The following is a 21,873-nucleotide window of genomic DNA, read 5'->3' as shown; positions in this document are numbered from 1 at the left end:
ATAAAATCCTAACATGCCACTCCACCCACATCAGTTCCATAGTCACTAGAGTCTACCTCTGCCTTTTGTGCCCCTTCACTTAGAGTAAGAATCTGTTCTCTGGAATGTGCATCCCTCTGGTAACTTCAGCCTCCCCTTTTTCTGTTTTCAAGGATGGGAGGAACAGTTTTATTGGACACCAACTGGGCGGGGTAGTGGAAGTGCCAAACAGCAAGGACCAGCGGGTCAAGTCAGCCAGAGCCATTCAAATCACCTACTACCTCCAGACCTATGGCTCTGCCACCCAAGACCTCATAGGGGAGAAGTGGGAGAATGAGTTCTGTAAGCTTGTGAGGAAGCTCCAGGAGGAGCGCCAGGACCTCCAGCTATACTCCTTAGCGTCCTTTAGCCTCTGGAGAGACTTTCATAAGACCAGCGTCCTGGCCAGAAGCAAGGTCCTCGTGAGCCTTGTGCTGATCCTGACCACAGCCACCCTCTCCAGCTCCATGAAGGACTGCTTGCGCGGCAAGCCCTTCCTGGGCCTCCTGGGGGTGCTCACCGTGTGCATCTCCATCGTCACCGCAGCTGGGATCTTCTTCATCACCGACGGAAAGTACAACTCCACCCTGCTGGGAATCCCGTTCTTTGCCATGGGTAACTATCCATCCTTGTGGTAATCGGCTTCTTACCGGTTTGGGGCAAGGTAGTACATTTCTTGAATTCTCAGGTGGAAATGTGTTTTAATTTTGCATTGGTATGTCTGTGTGATGTGAAATTTTACCTGGGGTGGTGTCTGTTTTACCTGATTAGGCCTTTTTCAGTAAATTTTAGGCTGACCAAGGCACCTCATTTATGCCAGGGACTTTAATGCTGTCCAGTGTTTTTAAAGTACACGCTATTGTAAATCTCTACTCAGCTTCTTCAAAAATTATAGGTTAAAGATCATGGGGTACAAAGTTAAGGAGGTCCAAAACCTGTTTCACACAGGTTTTTGTGGTTCATACTAGTGTTGCATCCTCAAACTGATGGTGATGAAGAGTGGATATCATGGGATGAAAATTCTGAGAGCCACCGATAGGTTCTAATTTCAAAGACCTTCTTCATTAGACTTTGTTTATTAATTCATTTCAAAGTTTTTGCAGAGAATATACTCCATTTCCCCACCTCTATTTAAAATTTTTCTGCAGCCACTTAAAGATGTGGCCTCTAACTTTTTTGGTGTCTGTTGAAAACAATTCATGAGTATCTTCAGTCAAGATTATCCTTTCTTGTACATTTTTCCCAGACATACATAAACGGTCTAGAAAATGGTATGTGAGTGTGTGTGTGTGTGTGTGTGTGTGTGTGTGTGTGTGCACGTGCGCGTGCATGTGTGTGTGTTTCTTGCAAAAGAGAAGATCAAGTCTGGGAAGAAAAGTGAGTGATGGTTCATCAACAAGATTGGTGGAACTTATCAGAATAGAGATGATGACGGTGATTATTTGTGGTGCCACCGAAGAGTTCTGTCAGATGTGGTACAATTCCATACATGCAGCAAAGGATAAACTGTGAAAATGGCCTCTAGATGGTGAACTGACACGCACAGGAGAGTCTTCAGCTGTAAAATAATTGCTTTTCCCTCCCCAGGTTAATATCAGCCCTAAATTATAGCTTTATTATTAAGTAAAAAAGATGTAGGCATGCGGTTAAAGTCTTCCAGGTGATCTGGGCCCTTTTCATTTTGACCTAAACAAACGTTTTCGAGAACAACATTGCAAAGTGGATTTATCTGGAAACCCATCTTCACTGTGGCCCTGTTAGCTCATCTCGGTAAGTCTCAGTTTCCTCTTATATAAAATGAGGATAAACGAAAAGCCAGTTCCAATTTAACCTCTATGATACAGCAATATTTCTACTTAAAACTAAATAATAATAACAATGATAATAATAATAAAGCAGCTATGCTTATTATCACTTAAAAAAATAAAATGAGGATAATAATAATGAGGATAAAAAATAAGTCAAAGAATTGTTTTCTGAATGTAATAGAATATACCTAAAGGTAATATGACAGGGTAGACACTCAATAAGTATCATCGAGTTTTAGTCATTAACCTGGTGTGCTAAGTGCAGTGGATTCAGTGATGAATAAGAAACAGCCCTTGGCTTCAAGAAATTGAAAGTCTTTCTTGCATTCTGCATATCATGTTTAAATGCATGTTCATCTTGTTAACAAAAAGTTTTTCTATTTCCTAAAGAAATATATGAAATTTTTTTTTCACCAGTGACAAGGATAGGTCTAGATTTGAACCACTTATACTTGTTATGTTTTGTGGGCTCAGTCTCTTAACTTAATAATGTAAGATTCCTATGAATCATGCAGCATGATTCACAAGTGAAACATGGATCATTCAAGATGGACAAATTAGGCACCTTAGAGCCGAGAGGGTTTTTTCTAAAACTGGTGGCAATCTAATTAGGTAGTGGAAAGATTTATCAGGAAAATTCTGTAACGTATAGAATTACATATTTCATACAAATAAGGAGAAAAATTGTCTCCAGTGATGCTGAATTGTATTCTAGGCTCAGATACAAAATCAGTGGTATTTTCATTCCTTAAAGAAATAATAAGAACACTGAAAGCCACAGTGAGGTAAATGTCCCAACCCTAAAACACACACTTTTCACATTTCCTCCTCTCTCAGTCATCTTTATAATCACAAATCAGCCCTGGACAGGGTCGGTGCAGACTCCAGAAGCCTGGTAAATGGTTACTTTTCAGTATTCCTGCAATTCAAGTTCTTAAAATAATCTTAAAAGAACTTTCCTGCTATGTTCTGAAAACATAACAACAGTAGACCTATAAATATATACTTATTTAAGATATTTGCTCCATCAAGGGGGAGTTGGTTTTGTTGTGTTTTGTTTTGTTTGTAAAATGATCATAATGGTAAAGATACCAAGATGGAGAACTAGTGAAATGAAAGGGATGTGCCACAGAGCTAGGACATCTAGGTTTCCACCCCAGCTTTTCCACTAACTTTGTATGTTTTGTTGGGCAAGTTAGGTATAGTCCCTTTGTCCCAGTTCTTCATCTATTTTTAAAAATTTATTTATTTATTTGTTTTTATTTTTGGCTGTGTTGGGTCTTCGTCGCTTGTGCACGGGCTTTCTCTAGCTGCGGCGAGCGGGGGCTACTCTTCGTTGCGGTGCGCGGACTTCTCATTGTCATGGCTTCTCTTGTGGCAGAGCACAGGCTCTAGGCACGTGGGCTTCAGTAGTTGTGGTACGGAGACTCAGTAGTTGTGGCTCTCGGGCTCAGGCTCAGTAGTTGTGGCGCATGGGCTTAGTTGCTCTGCGGCATGTGGGATCTTCCCCGGCCAGGGATCGAACCCTTGCCCCCTGCATTGGCAGGCAGATTCTTAACACTGCACCACCAGGGAAACCCCAGTTTTTCATCTATTAAATGAAGGATTTGGACTCTTCAGTCTTAAATTTTGAAGTTCCTACATTATTCGTTTCATTCTTCAACTGAAGTTAGAATTTGATCATTCTTTTGTAAAAACCTTGAAGGTTTGTATTATCTTCAAACTTCTAACCTCCATTCTCCTTTATTGACTCTGTGTGTGTGTGTGTGTGTGTGTGTGTGTGTGTGTGTGTATGTGAGAGAGAGAGAGAGAGAGATTGAGAGATTGAGAGCTGAGTTTGGCAGATACATACCTTCTGGTGGTACACACAGCATTGTTTAAAAGTAGTCCTTTGATGAATTAGTTTACATTGTGTCAAAACTGCATAATCCAGTGTTAGTTGGGTTTAAGGAAAAGAAACCCAACTCTTTTGATAAACCTCTATTTCTATTCCTATCTTCCTACAAAGATTTCTTTAAGGTAGTGAATATTCACTTCGTTATGCTCCAAGATTCAAGCCATTCATCCTCATTAGAACTTATCCCTGAAGCTGGGTATGTCGCTTAGGTGTTCTACTCTTCAACCATTCTATTTTTGACCAACTATCTTCCTTTAATACTGCATCTGCTTGTTATTTTTTCTGACCATTCATCCAGTTAATACCCCCAATGTCATTTCAGAGGCATGTATTCTGTACTTCCATATCCTTCATTTTTAAAGCCTGTACCAATTTTTATTTTATGTGCTCAGTTAGGTGCCTATTAAGTATCCAAGTGGGAAAATGTGGAATTGGCGATATAAGACAGTATACAGATCAGGTTCAGAAGTAAAATCTATTAAGTTGGAGCTGAAAATATAAATTTTGGATTCATCGTGACATATCTAATAATGAAAGCCATGGAATCTGATAACATCAGCATCAACTGGAAAGATAAATATTGATGGAAAATAGAAGTCGTCTAAAATCTGAGCCCAGGAGTATTCCAACGCTTACGATTGGGCAGATGAAAATGATTCAGAAAATGACACTAAGAAGGATTAGGCTATCAAGTGAGATAGCAGGAGAACCAAGAGAGAATAGTGTCCCAGCAGCCAAGTCAAGAAGGTGTTTCATGAAGGAGCAAGAGATCAGTTGTTCCAATAGCTGCTAAGAAATTGTGTCCAGTGAGAACTGAGAATTGGTCGTTTGATTTAGGAATTTGAAGGTCATGAATGACTTTGGCAAGAGCTGCTTTAGAGGAGAGCTGAGGTAATTTAAAGAGGTTCAGTAGAGCTTGGAGTATAAGAAGTGAAGACAGTGAGTAAAGCTAATTCTTCCAAGGAATTTTTGCACTAAAGGGAAAGAATGATTTATGCAGTTGGGGACGACGTGCAGTAGAGAAAGCTTCATAGTAAAGCAGAGAGAAGAGATTGCAGAAACAATGTCATTGAGCAGGAGAGAGAGATAGGACGGGATTCAGAGCACAGCTAGAATCATTGGCTTTATAAAAAGGCCTAGACGGCTCATCTACAGTTAAGAAAAGGGAAGGCAAAATATATGGACAGATCCAGATAGATTGGTACATGTGGGGGTGGAACCACGTGGAAATTCTCTTCTATGGCTTCAACTTTGTCAGTAAAATAGGAAGCAAGTCATCAGCTGAGAATAAATTTGGGGAAGGAAGCGTTAATTTGAGGAAAGTGAAGGGATTCTTAAAGAGTCACTTCAGAAAATTGGAGAATAAAGAAGAAAATTTAGGTGAATAACTAGGAAGCACAAGGGCCTCCTTGACGTTTACGTGCATGAATTAAAAAAAAGAAATCAGTTAGCGTGGTTGCTGAGTCGGCCCCCCCTCCAGCCATATATAGCTGCTTGGGGGAGGAGTTGAGTAGGCATTGAGATGAATTTAATCGGAAAGAAACTCCCAGAAAAAAAAAAAAGAGAGGGTTTATAGTGTATGCAAAAGAGTGACTGTAATGACAGATCATGAGCGTTGTAATAGTTAGGATCAGCTAGACCATGTTGCAGTAACAAATAATGCCTTAAATCCATTTAGTTTAAGAGAACAAAGATTAACTTCTTGCTCATATCACAGTTTGGTGTGGGTCGGGAAGCTCTCTTTGGAAACTCTTTTCCAACAGAGATTCAGGGATTTAGGATGCCTCTGTCTTACAACATGTTGCCTTCTCAGAGTTTGTGCTCCCTGGCATGTACACAAATGAGGGAATAATTAGAGAAATCACACTACTTATAACTACCTTGTACCCAAAGTGATTCAGTTACTTCTCATCACATGCTATTGGCCAGAACTAGACATATGGCCATAAGCTAACTGTGAGGGAGGATAGAAAATATAGGAGAGCAAATGGATTATTTTATGAGCATCAACTGTCTCTTCCACATAAACTAAGCCAAACAATAAAGGTAACGAGGATTTATTTTGCCTCATCATCGTGGTAAAACACTGATAAGGTCAAAATATTATATTCTTTGTGGGGTCAGAGAATTGTCTTAGGTTGGAGTCTGTTCTGGTTATCTGTTTCTGTATAATAAACACCACAAAACTGGGTAGTGTAAAACAACAACCATTAGATTATGCTTGTGGATTCTGTTGGTCAGTATTTTGGAAATGGCACAGTGAGGTGAGCTCCTCCCACCTCTAGAATGTCTAGAGCCTCAGCTGAGGGTGACTTGAATATCTGAGGTCTGGCATAGTCGGGTCTAGAACTACAATTTTCAACATGGCTTCTTCGCTCACATGGCTGGTACCAAGTCTGGGACTTCTGAAGGAGAATCTCAGCTGGGACTGTTGAGCATAGCATCTAAATGTGGCCTCTCCAGCATGGTGTTCCCTGGGTAGTCAGACTTCTTTTATGGTGGTTCAGGGCTCCAAGAAAACGTTTTGCACAAGAGAAGGACAAAAGTCCAGGGCTGGCTTAGACATAGGAGTCCCATAGCATCACATCAGCCCTATTCTACCATCTGAGTACCAGTCACTAAGGTGAGCCCAGATCCCAGAGGAGGGCAATGGGACTCCACTTCTTAAGACAGTGGCAGAGAACTGAAAGAGTGGCAGAGTCACATTGCAGAAGAGCATGTGGAATGGGAGCTACTGTTGTGGTCACCTTTGGGAAATGCAATCACCACAGAGTCATAATGTGAGTGAGCTGTAAAGATAGAGGTGGATTCCAGAGATGCTTGCTATAAAGGTTTTGAGATGAGATTATTACTGATGACAATGGCTATGATTTGATCATTTGGGGATGGAAGACAAATGTTAGATTAAAGACGTTAGATGTCAAAGGACCCAATTTAACAGACATAGATATTCCATGATCTCCAAGGCCCAACAAATCTGGCATCTGCTAACCTTCTGACCTCAGGTTCAACCTGTCTCTCTCTCCTCTACACCTGGAAGGCTCTTCCTCAGATGTTTCCTTACCTCCTGGTCTTTATACAAATGTCACCTTCTCAGTGGGGACTTTCCTGGCCACTCTATCAAAAACCACAAGTGCTTCACCAATACTCCCTTTCTCCCTCTCTGATTCGGTTTTCTCCTTAGAGCTCATCATTATCTAACATACAGTATACTTTACTTTTTGACTTGTTTTGCCCGCCATAGAACGTAAGCCCCCAAAGGATGTAAATTTTTATTTTTCCATTCATCGCTGTTTTCCAAATACTTCAAACAGTACTGGCCTTGGGTTGGCACTCAACAAATATATGTGGAATTAATGAATGAATGGTCTCTTAGCGTTTCTCAAATGGGTTATAGTCTATTAGAGAGCCATTTAATTTAACGTATCATGATCCATGTTTATATTTCACTTATGGGGAAGAAAAGAGAGTAGAAAAGGATAGGAAATATCAAAAGGTGTTGCACATAGTAAAGTGTTATTGCATCGTACTTCTGTTTCAGTTTAATATACATGTGTATAATAGACATGATGTAAGATGTATTGCCTAATGTGGGCCACAATCAAAAGTTTTAGAAAACACACTGTCTAGAAACTTCTTTGGACTAATGTCTTAAGCAGACACGGTGATAGGTAAGGATTTATTAATAGGGAGGCAACTGGGAGAACTCCTCAGAAGCATGGGTAGCTGCTTCTCTTGGTTCTGCTGGAGACAGGATCTGGATTTACGAAGGGGAAGGTATTGCCAGGGACATAAGGTATTACTTCTTGGGCACTTTTATTTTCCTCGACTTCGACCAGCACAGTGTTTGGCACATAATGAGCCCTCTGAGGTTTGATGGTGGGCTAAAAATTTTTAATGATTATATTAAGGGTTTTGAAATGTTTCTCAATAAGTTAGTTTTGCCACAGGACCTGTTTTACTCGGGGTCATTAAACCCATCAAAAGCCTGCCCCAAATAACCCTATTGCTAGAAACTCTCTTATTGGAGCTATTTTTTAGCTATGTCAGTTGCAGCCACCCTGCTCTTGGTGATAAATAACCATCTCCTTTGGGAAAATGTTGGTCAATGATGTGAAAATATCTCTCTGTTTAGAGGCTTGGAGTCAGAAGACCTGGAGTCCAGTCAAGTCCCTGTCCGTTCAGGTGACTTCTCCTTGGGCCTCCCATGTTTCCTCTTTCATAAGATGAGGAAGTCGGACTGATTGGTCCTTAACATCTTTTCCACCTTTACTCCTTAATCAGTGAGTCATTCATTTGACATTTAGGCTATATGTTATCTAGATTTTTGGCTTGTTGGGAGCTGGAACCGGGTCTACTTGTCATCTTTTCAAGTGTCTAGTCCAAAGTGCCCATAGCATGCATTTTACAAATGTTGACTTTTGCAAGAGAAGGCTTAACTTTTGGTTGTTTTTAGCTTAGATATCTTAATGTCCTTATTTTTTATATGTTATTCTTCAGTTTTCATTTCTTTATATTGATCTCTGTTCTTTTTGTAGCTGTGAAATGGACCTCCCAGAACAGAAGTTTTTAACAAGTTAAGATGTTGTCTCACTAACTGGTTTTTGTAGACCTTTTGAAGGAGGTGGGAAGGGAACAGATCTTAGCATAACAAGTAAGAAGCTGAATTTTATGCCAAGCATTTGAGGTAGCATTGAATAGTATGTAGTTTTTATTGTGAAGCACTGTCCAACATTACTAATAATTATATCCTGACTCCTTAAGATTCTTATTTTCTTTGGAATCCACCTCCATCTGTTGCACTTTTTACTGCTAATGAGCTTCCTCCCATGGTAGTTGGAGTTTAGGAACAAGGAAGAGTATTTATATAACAAAATTTTACTCAGGGTGAAAAGCATATGGGCCCATTTTGGTGATTGTGTTTATCTCAAGGGTAGGTGATGTGCTAGTTTAGACTTTTAAAATGGAAAGATTTGTAATTAAGCCTTATGCTTTCTAATATGTTATGCCCTTGCTTTTTTACTTCTTAAATCAGATAGTGAATTAGGCTTGTATATTTAAGCAGACAGGGAAAGGAGAGAGACATCAATTTATCCGGTATATGGTAGAACTGTTCCTATGTCAGCTTCTACCACTTCTCCAGTGTGGACATCTAAGCCTTCCTCAAATATGCATCTATCACAAGCAACCCTAACTATCCTCATTAATTGAAGTTGACTTGACTGTCATATGAGAATGTTCAAGAAAAAAATATTCCTGGTGCAGAAGAGCTGCAGTTGCCAACCAGATCAGGATTTTCTGCAGTGCTTCATCAAGGTAAAAACTGAAATTCAAACTCCTGAAACTTGAAGGGTGAAAATGCATTAAGGCTATGCCATTGCTTTTCTGAGGAAAAGCAAAGTCTCAGCCAGATAAAGATCATTTACAAACTAGAGACTTATTTCCAAGATTCTATTCAATTCATTTCCAAGCCAGTATTTTCATACCCAGTCATTGAAAATCAGCAGAGAAAAATGAGGTTAATCCTTCATTGGTTTGAGGGTCCTAGAGGCCAGCCTTGGGCTTCCAAGAATTGAAGAATCCTTGTACACTGATTTTCACCTGCCTTCCTGGAACACGGTGGTTTGTGAATGCATCAAATATCTGTGTGTCATCGTGACTGATTTTCTTTGTAATGAGAGACCAATGCCTTCATCCAGACCAAGGCAAAACTCTATTATTCAAGCCTTGGCTTATAGATATCACTCTGTACCCTTAGAGAAGTTATAACCTGAGTTTGAATTTAATATAAAGAAGATCCTGCTACTTTTCCTACTGCTTCTCACACTGACTTGGCCTAAATGGAATAAGAATATGTCCTGGCCAGTGATATTTCCAGTGATTGTTTCAATTTTAAGTGGAACATCCTAAACTAAATATCATACTTAATAATATAAATCAGCAAAGTATTAGTTAAGAATATTTACTAATAGTGTTTGAGATAATAAAAAACATAGAGTATAACCATAATAGTCAATGATATAAACCAAATAATGAAGGAAAAGGAGATAATTTTATCAGAAAGGACTGGATATAAGTAGGTTAAACTAGCATTTTAGCAAAAAAAAAAAAAAAAGTGATGGATTTGGGGAGAAACAGATTAGATGGCTCATTTCATTGAATGAAAACCAATCAAAATCGCACACACACACACACACATACACACAAAGAGAAACCAGTGAAAGGCACCTAACTTGTAGATTTTGGGGTGAAACTGTGATGCATATAATAAGGACTCATAATAATTAACAGCAAGTTGCTAGATTTACTCTATAATTCAGTCACCTTCCTCTTCCTTTCCTCTGTCAAAGTCAAGGGTCAGGGCAACTTTATAATATAGTTTACCTTGTTGGTACAATGTTTTGCGAATAAGAAGTGCTCAATAATTATTTCTTGAATGAGTGACTTGTAATTTCACTAGCTCACAGCAGACATGAAGGAGAATTTTTTAGAAATGGATAAAAATCTGTGTTTGAAATTGTACATGTTCTTTGAAAAATTTTAGAACCATGACTTTTAAACAAAGCCAGTGAAAGTGATTATGTAATGAGGAGATTTTGAATGTCCAAACATGAGAGTATAGTCTAAATGTTGTATCTTTTGTTTGGTGCATCATGTACCTTAAAAGTATCCCATTGGCCATTTGATCATGAAAATGGCTTCCTATTCGCCCAGAGGAAAGTAGGGCAGCTGTTTCCATTAAATGGGGAAATAAAGTCATGAGAACTATTCTCAAGCCTGAAGAGGAGCCAAGGTCAGAACCTGTATTACTTGATTTTTCCTCCCAGGTTCTTTGACTCTGTTAGCAGTTCTCAAACTCGGCCCTGGGGAGTCCTTGGGATGTGCTGGGGGTGCAATGGGCCTCAGAAAGAATTAAGCCCCAGAAGTCCCGGCTACTCCTTCCTGCTTCCGAACAGAAACTTTGTTCTGATATTTTTACATGACAAGTCTCCATAGATATTTAGTTTGAGGAAAAATTCCTGTGAATTAAAAAAAAAAATGTTTGAAAACTGCCCGTCCTCTACCATCCTGTAGTGCCTCTTTCATAATAAAATGGAAGGTAGAAACTAAACTTGAGATGAACTAAGTGTATCTTACAGTCTGGGTGGCTGTGCTTTGATCAACTGTTATATCCACAGACAGCCTGTAGTCTTTTTGTTGAAGTATTTCTAGAGGCGGGATGTCTACTTAAGACCTTAACTTTCTCTCTTGCAGACAAGTTAACCTATTTTTAAGATGCAGAAAATCCAAAAGGATGGAGGCAATGAGGTTGTATCTCTGTCATGAGAACTAAGTAAGACTGCCAAGAGGCTCCAAAGGGTAGAATTAATTGTAATTTTACTGTATTCTAGGGTTAGAATGGCTGTCTTACAGGTCAAAAAACTGTACTATAAAAACACAGTGACAAAACTAGATTCTCAGTGAAAGAATCCCGTTAACTAGGTTGACAAGGGTAATACGTTAGCCAGAATCTCTGTTCTGGTAACCTTTTCAAAAAGTGGTTTACACTAGCTAGGCTTCCCTTTCTCAAGATATATAAAAAAGACTCAGAGGGCTATGTGATGAGCATAAATTAAAACACAGTGAGGCAGCACGTGATCCCTGATGCAGGCAGGCAGACCGGCGGGGCGGGGCAGGAAGTGCTGGTGGTGCTGGTGATGGGTGCCCCCTCCCGTCTCACAGAGACCGCCGAATCCCATCAAGTCTAACTTTTTAGGACTTCCCTGGTGGCACTGTGGTTAAGAATCCGCCTGCCAATGCAGGGGACACGGGTTCGAGCCCTGGTCCGGGAAGATCCCACATGCTGCGGAAGCAACTAAGCCCGTGCGCCACAACTACTGAGCCCGTGTGCTGCAACTACTGAGCCCGTGTGCTGCAACTACTGAGCCCGCACACCTAGAGCCCGTGCTCCGCAACAAGAGAAGCCACTGCAATGAGAAGCCCACGCACCACAACGAAGAGTAGCCCGCACTCACCGCAACTAGAGAACGCCCGCACACAGCAATGAAAACCCGATGCAACAAAAAATAAATAAAATAAATAAATTTAAAACAAACAAACAAAAAAACCCACAGTGATGTCTGACGGATTTCCTTGTTTCCCACAAAGAATGATGCCAAAATGCCCACCCGTGCCTCCCAGATTCAGTGTCATTCTCCCTTGGGAAGTTCTGTGTACCCAATACAGATGCTCACATTGCTAGACCTTACCATTCATTCTATGTTGGCCACCACCATTGATAAGCTTTCTCTCTAAGATGACTCAGTATCGCTATGTAGTAAACAAAGTAAGTAAAGAGTGTTTCTGTTGGGACTAGGAGACATTCTTTCTCCTTTGATTATTTATTGATGAGATGAGTTTAATCCTCAGAGAGGGACCATCTTTCTATGATTTCCAAGTGTTTGTGGTTCCTCCTTTCTATTCCCCCTGTGATCTTTCTTTTTGGTTTATTATTTATTCCAGTCTGTTTATCCCTTTGCCCTTTCTGCTCATTCTTAACCTTATCCTGAAAGATGAGAACCCTAAAGCAGTAGCAGGTTACGTGAGTTCCTGTATTCCCCACCCTATCCAATCCGAACAAGGTTACCAACACACCATCTACTCACTCAGGTCAGCACTGCTGTGTGTCTATAGCAGTCTGGCCAAGGGAGACATGTCTGTCAAAGGAGGCCTGTGGGCTTCATCTCTATGCAGCCCCTAATTCCAATTTCCTTCACATTCTTTGCTCAGACCAAAACCAAACTGCTATGTGGCCAAATATACAAGGCTGTTTCATGTCTCATGATATTCCTTTTCCTAGAGATTCCTTTCTATCTCTGCTTTGTTCTGATTTTCAAAGCTTAAATGCCTCTTGCTCTATGGAAATTTTTAATGACTTCTAAACCCAAGAACGACTGATTTTCCTTTTTGCTTATCCTTGTTTACATGCCTATATTTACTTCCATGTTAGGCTGCAGAGCTTTCATTAGAAAGGATCAACTTACTGTTTTTGTACCCTTAGCAACTAGTAGTGGGCCTAGCACAATTAGGAAGTATTTTTAAATTATTTTTGGACTGACCATTCCGCCATATTAGCCCACTATGCATAATTGGCCTTCACCTTGGGTTCCTTGAAAAGCACTTGTGCCTGTAACTCTCTGTTTGCACTCTCCATCATCACCAACAGATTTTCTTCTCTACCTTTCTCTTCCCTGATCTTTGCTCTGGAAGGCTGATCCCTATGGACTGCATCACCCAGGCCCCCTTTTCCTCTGGCTTTGGGTTGGATTTGGCCACCAAGAGGCATCACCAGGAGATAGTAGGGCAGAAGGAGAAAGAGGTCAAGGTCTTTCTTCCCTGCTCCCTCCCTCCCTGCATTGGCACTATTTCTCTGGCAGTAACTCCAGTTTCTGACAGGCAGCCACTCCTCTGTATCTATAGCTCTTACTGGACCCTGATCATACTATTTCCTCCCTTTTTTCTGTTAGACTTAAAAGTGGTAACAGCTTCCTGCTCTTGATAGTCTCTGGGTACCTCAACATCCCTTGTTGTTGTTTTCTTTCCCATTGGCTCTGCTCATATCTCTGTAAGTAGTCTTTCAATTAAGGTCTTTTTACTTATACCATTTGAAGGATTTCTATATGTCCTGCCAAGACTTTCAGTCTCTTGCAAGATATACAGCATCCCAATATCTTGTTGAATCTGACATTCTGCCCTCAAGTCCATCCACCTACCTTAATTCTCTGCTTAACACTAGCCAACCAACCTTCTCTAAGGGCACTGAATCCTACTCTCTACCAACCCAACTCCCAATGGACCTAAGGAGCAGTCTGCCTTGCCTACCTGAATTTGATTAGCAATTGACAGCTGGACATCTGCAGTCATGTTCTGCCTGCCATTTTGGACATCTTAAGTTCACAATGTCCCTTGGACAGTGGGCAGTGTATCTCTTTTTAGAGGCCATTCTTGTGTCAGGACTTTGCTTTCTGCAGTAAGCTGAAGTCTTGAGGGCATGCAAGCTTCCTATGCAGACTTGTTTTTGTACTTTTCATGGCTATTATGATATGCCGTTTTTGAGACAGATCCTACAGAAAAAGTTTTAAACACACATGTTTTTACCATCACCCTTGGTAAAACTTAGGGCTGGCATTAATAGAGGCTATGCCTTCTGCAAAGCAAGAATGAGAAATTATCTCACTGGAAAATTCCATATCATCATAATCATTTTTAGGTCATGGTGGCTATTTTCTTTCTTGTACCTAGTTTAAGCTAAAAGTAGTTTGATATAAAATTGTTGCCTTACAGTCAGATTTTCCAAATATATATAAAAAGAGGCTGCCTGTCCTTGTTTTGTGCCATGGTGCCTGTGCTTTTGCAGCTGAAAATAGCATTGGTGCTCGTTCTTGGCACATTTTACTGCAAGCTTCTACCTAATTTGCTGTCCACACTCCCCCCGAAGTCCTTTTCAGCATTGCCGCTTTCCAAGTATTTCCTTCTCATGGACTATCTATGTCTCACTTTCCACAAAGCTATTCATTTTCCAGTTTTGAGGTTGACACACATCCTTCTACTAACTCTCTTCTTGCTAGAAACCCTGTTTTCTATTCCTGGGTAGTAGGTTTTTGTTTTTATTTTTTTCTAATTCATTTTTTTCCATTATTACAAAAACAATGCATTTTTAGGAAAACATTGAAAGATAAACAAAATCTAAAACCGTCATCCAGAGATAATTGTTGATAAAAATTTCATGTTTATTCTTTGACTATATCTATAGAGAGATAAATATGTCAATATATGAAGCAAAACGAGATGACTGTATATATACTATTATGCAGCCTGCTTAATTCAATAACTCAACAATTTCCATATGCAAAAAAAGTGTAAAACCTGAATATATACTATTTTCACTAATAGTTATATGTTAACATGTGTGAATAGTGCTCAGATTAAAACATAGAACATCACCAGCATTCCTATAGCCTCTTTCTAATCATACCCTCTCCCTCGCAATAATCATTATCCTGACTTTTAAGGTTATCAGCTCTTAGCTTTTCTGCATAGTTTCACAACCTATGTTATAATGTACATAAAAATATATATTATTATCTCTTCTAGGTGAACTAAATATTTTATCAATGTAAACTGATTTTCTATCTCTAAAAACAATTTTTGCTGTAAAGTCTGTCTAGCTTCATCAGAATCTTTCGTTTATATTTTTAAAATATATTTTTTTCCATTCAACCTTTCTGTTTTCTTAGATTTTCTATATGTGTCTTGTAAGTTGCATATAGTTGGATGTGGAGATTTTTCCTGTCGTAATGATTTTTGTCTTTTAGCTGATGAACTTAATCCCTTTAGTTCCTTTAATATAATTTCATATATTCGAGAGTTTAAATTTACCATTCTATTTTGTGCTTCCTATTTGTCACACACTTCCGATATATATTCCTATCTATCTGCCTATATATATATATATATATTTGTTACCTTTTTGGCCATCTTTTGGATTGAATTAATACCTTTATTATCCCACTTTTCTCCCTTTGCAAGTTTGAAAGTTAAATATTAGCTTCTAATTTTGTGATTGCTTTAGAAATTATAATATTGATACTTAACTTATCAAAATCTAAAATGCATCAAAACCTTCATTTTTCTTCCTTATGTAATAAAGTAGTTAGATCATTTGAACTCCATTTAGACCCCCTCCTGACTTACCTGTTAATCCTGTCTACCACTTTAATTCTAATGTTATTATTTAACCTCAGTAGACATTATTATTTCTTTTTTATATAGTACATGGTCTTTTACATTTACCCACATACTTACTACTTTTTTGATTATCATTTCTTCTTACATCTCACACCTTTCATCTGGAGTTACTTTTTTCTGTCTAAAGGAAATTACTTAGTACCTTTAGAGATGTTCTGCAGGTGAAAAACTCAGTTTTTTGTTTCTTTATCTGAACATGTCTTTTTTCCTCTCATACTTGAAAGTTATTTTTGCTGGGTATATAATTCTTTAATTACATTTAAAATAATGATTCTCTATCATCTTATTCCACTGTCTTTTTCCTCTATTTTTAAGATTTTTCTTTGTCTTTGGTTTCCTGCGCTTTCACTATGATATATCTAGATGTGGATTTCTTTGTATTTATCTCACTGAAAATTCATTAAGTCCCTTGGTTTCATGAAGTATTGTCTTTCATAAATTCTAAAAAATTATCACTTTTATCTATTCAAATGTTATTTCTATCTTATTTTTTTCCCTCCCTGTTGAACTCCAATGAAACATGTTACAACTTTGCATGTCTCTTATCCTCCCTTTGGCATTTTCCCTTTGTCTCTCTGTGCCGAATTCTGAATAATTTCTTCTGTTTGATAGAATAGTTTACTAATTTTGTCTTTTGCTGTATGCTTGAGGGTGAAGCCCTCATGATTGGGATCAGTGCCTTTATAAAAGAGACCCCAGAGAGCTAGCTTGTCCCCTCTACCATGACGTACACAATGAAAAGGGGCCATCTACGAACCAAGAAGTGACCCTTCACCAGAAACTGAATCTGCCAATACCTTGGTCTTAGACTTCCTAGCCTCTAGAACTGTGAGAAATGAATGTTTGTTGCTTTTAAGTCACCTGGTTTATGGTATTTTTGTTATAGCAGCCTGAAGGAACTAAGACACTGCACCTTAGGCTATTACTAAAATACTTATCAAATTTTTAATTTTTATTATTGAATATTTTTATGTCTGCAAGTTTAACTGAGTTCGTTTTTGAGCCTATGTCTATACCTATTTTGTGTTATTTGAAGATACTTTCAAAGTTATGTATTTTTAAAAACAGTAAATGTGGTCTTCTAAGATTTTTATATTCATTATATTATCTGGGGTCTCTGTGGCTCTGCTGCTGTCTGTTGTTTGTACAGGTCTTAAATCAATCACCTTATTTCTTTGTGTGCCTAGTTATCTATGAGTGTGTGGTATTCATTATCCTTGAAAAAAAATTGTGTGTTTTCAGATTCCTGTAATGCTGTTCTCTCTTCCAAAGAGGCTTGTGTTTGCATCTGTCTGGCACCTGTGGACACTTATGATTGGAAACATCTCAAATGTAGTTCCCAACTTGAGGTTCCTTGCTCCATCCAGACTATGGTATCCAGGGTGTAGATGTACACAAAGACCCATCTATAAAAACAACTTTTACGATTTTTTTCCTTTTCATTTTTCTTCTCTATTCTACTCAGCACAGATACCATCTCTATAGTGCGTCATTGCTGTGAATATGTGGCCTTTGAGATCCCAGCTTGAGGTGGGGAAGGTGTCTCCATAAGACTTCTCACCTCGCACAGCCCATAAAACTAAATTTCTGCCCTCCCTCATAAATGAAGGCTATTAATCTGAAGCCCAAGTGTGCAGTATTATTATTTAAAAAAAAAAAAAACCTCTCAATGAAAATAGAGTTGCTGTGAAATTCTGCTTAGCACTCTACATTCAGTCTTAGCCCAAGAATTTATCCTTAAAGTTCCCCACTATATCTGCAGCACTTTAGTGATTTTTAGGACAAGGTTTGTTAATATATTTTGTGTTTATTTTTTATCTAGCATTTTTCTTGTTTTTGGCTAAAAGGTTGATCCAAATAGCACGATCTTGTAATATCAGGAAGCAGAAACAGCTGCAGTGTCACTTTTAATGGCTGGATATTATTCTGGACTGTTTTTAAAGCATTATTATTTTAGTATTTTCATGATATACACGTATTGTGTGCTTAATGTTAATATTAACTGCTTTCTAACCCAAATTTGTTTTTCACATAATTTCATAGGTTACAATTTGTTCATTATCTTCAATTTCTGATTCAGTAGATAATATTCAGATACAAACTTTTTAAAGCTTACTTTTACTGTAGACCAATTAATACTTTTCCTTTGAAAAACAGGCATCTCCTTCTCAAAGGAAAGGGTTTGCCACTATGAGAACTTTAATCTGAATTTAGAAGCAAAACGTTTCCATACACAAGGTGCACTAGAATGACACTATCTAGAGTAAGACACTACTACATCACCAGTGTAGAGTGCAGTGGTCAACAAGTGCCTTCCCCCTGCAGTGACTTGCTTTTCATATCCATGTTCAGGAAGTTGAGAGGATGCCAGTCACTATATTACTAGACCATACTGTTGATAATCCTATCCTACAATTTGATGTACATTTTGAGAGAAAACAGAAATAATATTCATGGAGATTCCTGAGTTCACAATTCAAAAATATCGGTCTTTGGAGTATTCTGGTTTCAAGTTTCATTAGACCAGATTGATAGAGAACATAATTCAGCTCCACTAGGCAGAACAGATCCAGTGATTTGATGACAGTAAAGTACAAAGAACCTCTTATAAACCAGTGAAGACAGTTAAAAACAGATACATATACCTTTATTTTTTTGGCCACATGGCACGTGGGATCTTAGTTCCCCCACCAGGGATCGAACCCGCACCCCCTGCATTGGAAGTGCAGAGTCTTAACCGCTGGACTTCCAGGGAAGTCCCCAAGAACAGGTACATATACCTCTTTATCAAAAGGTTCTGAACTTAAATGCCTTGGGGGACAGGTTGCGAATACTGATACGTTTACACTGGTATGTGCAATAGACTATTATAAGACAATAGGGAATGATGGGGATTGGTGCATGAGAGAATATATAGACAGCCAAAAAGCATTGAAATTTAATTTTTAAAAAAGTCCACTACCTATATGAGATACTTCTGCAAGCCAGGTTGTATGGCCAGGGAGCCAGGAAAACTGACAGTGGAGATTTAATAATAACTAATAAGTATTCAGCACTTAGAATGTTCCAGTAATAATACTTTACAGGTATTAATTTACCTAATCTTTATAATAATCCATTGTATATGAACTTTAATTATAGATCAGAACAATGAGACAGAATTTTACTCATTGGCTGAAGGTCATATCAGATAGTATGTGGTAGAGCCAGGGTACAAACACAGCAGCTCTGTCTCCATCTATGCTCTCTGCCACTAAGTGTATTGTCTTTCCAAGTCTTCATAAGTAGCTAATTATTAGACAAATTAAAGTTCTAGAAACAAAATTAATACTGTCTACCAGATTCTCTCAAAACTCAGACATATTTTCTATCTGATAAAAAGAAAAAAGTATACATAGTATTAATATAATATTATATCATATTAATATATTAATTGTATACACATACACACAATTACTCAGTTCAGTATAGTTTGAAATTTAGCATGAAGCAGGTCTGCTTTGGCCTCTATTCAAAAATAATTTAGATACTGAAAAACCAAAAGAGCCAAAAAAAGAAAACAAAGTTTTAAAAGGAAAAACTCACCTCAATGTAATATCACCACAAGTTTTTCTCATCATGTAGACTCCATGGATATTGCTAAAAATATCAATGTGTTTGAATGAAAATTCATATGTTGAAATGTTAGGCTTTCTATACCTGAAATGAATGGTAAAAATAGGGCAGAGTAATAAAAAGTTATTTGAATATGCATATACAACATAAATAGCAGTTGAATCAGCATTAATTTTGTTTAATTAAAACTATCAGTAGTTTTTTTCATCTTCCATTAAATGAAGGATTTCTTCTAAGACAAGAATATTGAATGGGAATAGTTATATCATAAACTTTTCTTTCTCCATTTTTTACATATTTCTAACTTTATAATGCTAAAAAATATTTTGACTAAATATATGGCTTTCATACAGCATTTTGCTATCTTGGCAAATCCTTTGTTACCACAAATAATTTTATTACTGTTCAAAAATATTAGACCATTCTAGCTAGTTACTTCATAGAATTCCATGTGTCCTCATGTCTGTCTTTGTACCACTTGTAAGTTCTTAGCATGTCCTTCCTTTTGTGCTGTGTGGCCTTTTTCAATATTTACTTAAGGCACAGAGAACCAGTCCTATCACCATGATAATTTTTATTCAACTATGTCAGCATAAAGGAGCAATAAGAATAGCAGCTCTGCACAAGAAAGGCAGGAGTCATTAAGAAGTTAGGGTCTGACGCAGACATAGTAATGGACTTGAGGACACGGGGAGGGGGAAGGGTAAGCTGGGACGAAGTGAGAGAGTGGCATTGACATATATACATTACCAAATGTGAAATAGATAGCTAGTGGGAAGCAGCTGCATAGCACAGGGATATCAGCTCGGTGCTTTGTGACCACCTAGAGGGGTGAAATAGGGAGGGTGAGAGGGAGACGCAAGAGGGAGGGGATATGGGGATATATGTATACGTATAGCTGATTCACTTTGTTATACAGCAGCAACTAACACACCACTGTAAAGCAATTATACTCCAATAAAGATGTTAAAAAAATAAAAAAAGAAGTTAGGGTCTGAGAATAATTCCAGGAATCACATGAAGAGATATATTATGTTTTATGAATACAAATCAGTTTTCAAAAGTAAATGGAAATGTATTGGAATGGTCACAATTAAATTAAAAATTCCCATATTATTCATTTCATTGCAGAGAACTGAGTTAACCCTATACTCATGTTAAACTCATAGAGAAAATCTTAACACAATTGAAAACATGAAAATTTGTCTTTAACCACAAGCTTAAAGAAAATCTTAAATTATAAATTATGTAATTGTTTTCCCTACCTTTGAAATTCCTCCAATACAAGTTATATGTCACATCTACTTTAATTTCCATCATAGGTGTGCTGGGGTTTAGGGTGGCTTCCCCAAACTATGCCACAGTGGCATCTTGATTATTTTGAATTAAAGCTGCTTGAGAAGCAACTGATGAAGGAAACTCTGACCCTCCTCTGTCCTCCTGAAAGCACGAAATAAATCTCTCATGTGAAAGGTGCCCTCCCTGCATCTGGAGATAGAAGGATAGCCTATTGCCAGAGACAGGGAATTTGAGGCTGAAAAGCCTGTGAAAACACACCTTGTTACTTCTTTAATTCACTATCCCACGCCCAAACTCTGTTTAGATTTTTCCCCAATTAAACAGCCGAAACCTAAGTTTCTTTCTCTTGTCAATTTCTTACAAATTTATCGTTTCTTTGTCCAAAAAGTACAGTAGCTGCCTGCTTTGGCCACTTCTTAGGTCCTATTTCTATGAGTGCTCCATGAGCACAAATTAAAATTTGGGCTTTTTTCTCCTGTTAATCAGTCTTGTGTCAGTTTTATTATTAGTCCAGCCGTAAGACTGGGGTAGAGGGGGAAATTTGCCCTCCCTGACAGGTCCAGTTATTGACAAACTACGTGTGCATTAAATTGTTAATTAAACCATACTCGTAATATATTAACATTTATCTTCCTTTCTGATGCATAATCACTGGTAAATATCTTCTGAAACTGTACCCGTATATGTACCTTAGATATTCTTTAAGCATCTATTGATCCGAACTAAAGCTTTATATGAAATAGCAGCTTTCATTAAAAGAATCATTAAATGAATCATTTTTAAAAGATTTAAAAGAATCATTTTTAGGGCAATATTACCCTTAAATCACTGTTTTTTGTTTTGTTAATTTTTTTTTTTAATACCATGCATTTTCTTTCCTCCTTCCTTTCTTCCTTCCTTCCTTCCTTTCTTTCTTTTCTTTTCTTTTATTTATTTTTGGCTGCATTGGGTCTTCGTTGCTGTGCACGGGCTTTCTCTAGTTGTGGCGGGTGGAGGCTACTCTTCATTGCAATGTGCAGGCTTCTCATTGCGGTGGCTTCTCTTGTTGTGGAGCACGGGCTCTAGGTGCGCGGGCTTCAGTAGTAGTGGCGCACGGGCTCAGTCGTTGTGGCGCACAGGCTTAGTTGCTCCGCGGCATGTGGGATCTTCCTGGACCAGGGCTCGAACCCGTGTACCCTGCGTTGGCAGGTGGATTCTTAACCACTGCGCCACCAGGGAAACCCTAAATCATTGTTTTTAAGATTTAATTTAATATATAACAAAGAAAGGAATCCTTGAATTTTTTGCAGATTTTAGTAATTAGGAAGTCAATGATGATTATCAAGTTATATATTTATGTAGAAACATTACTGATGAAAAATATTTATGATAAAACACTTATTGACCATTTATGTCACTATTCAAACAGAGCCTCTCATTTCTATTTAAATATACCATATTACAAGGTGA

The 21,873-nt window shown here is 38.1% G+C and overlaps 1 protein-coding gene across 2 annotated transcripts in view; it reads left to right on the top strand.

Moving 5' to 3' along the window:
* The window catches only part of PTCHD4 (patched domain containing 4), a 186,372-nt gene that overhangs the window by 51,923 nt on the left and 112,576 nt on the right, over nucleotides 1-21,873 (top strand). For both annotated transcript variants that reach the window (XM_068557938.1, XM_068557937.1), the window contains one exon: nucleotides 153-633. In XM_068557938.1, the coding sequence (XP_068414039.1) occupies nucleotides 153-633 (481 nt within the window). The remainder of the gene's footprint in view (nucleotides 1-152; nucleotides 634-21,873) is intronic.

This window comes from Eschrichtius robustus, chromosome 12 (genome assembly GCF_028021215.1).
Source record: "Eschrichtius robustus isolate mEscRob2 chromosome 12, mEscRob2.pri, whole genome shotgun sequence".
Classification (NCBI taxonomy): domain Eukaryota; kingdom Metazoa; phylum Chordata; class Mammalia; order Artiodactyla; family Eschrichtiidae; genus Eschrichtius; species Eschrichtius robustus.
The sequence above is the reverse complement of the archived record's forward strand: the minus strand, read 5'-3'. Positions and strand labels throughout refer to the sequence as shown.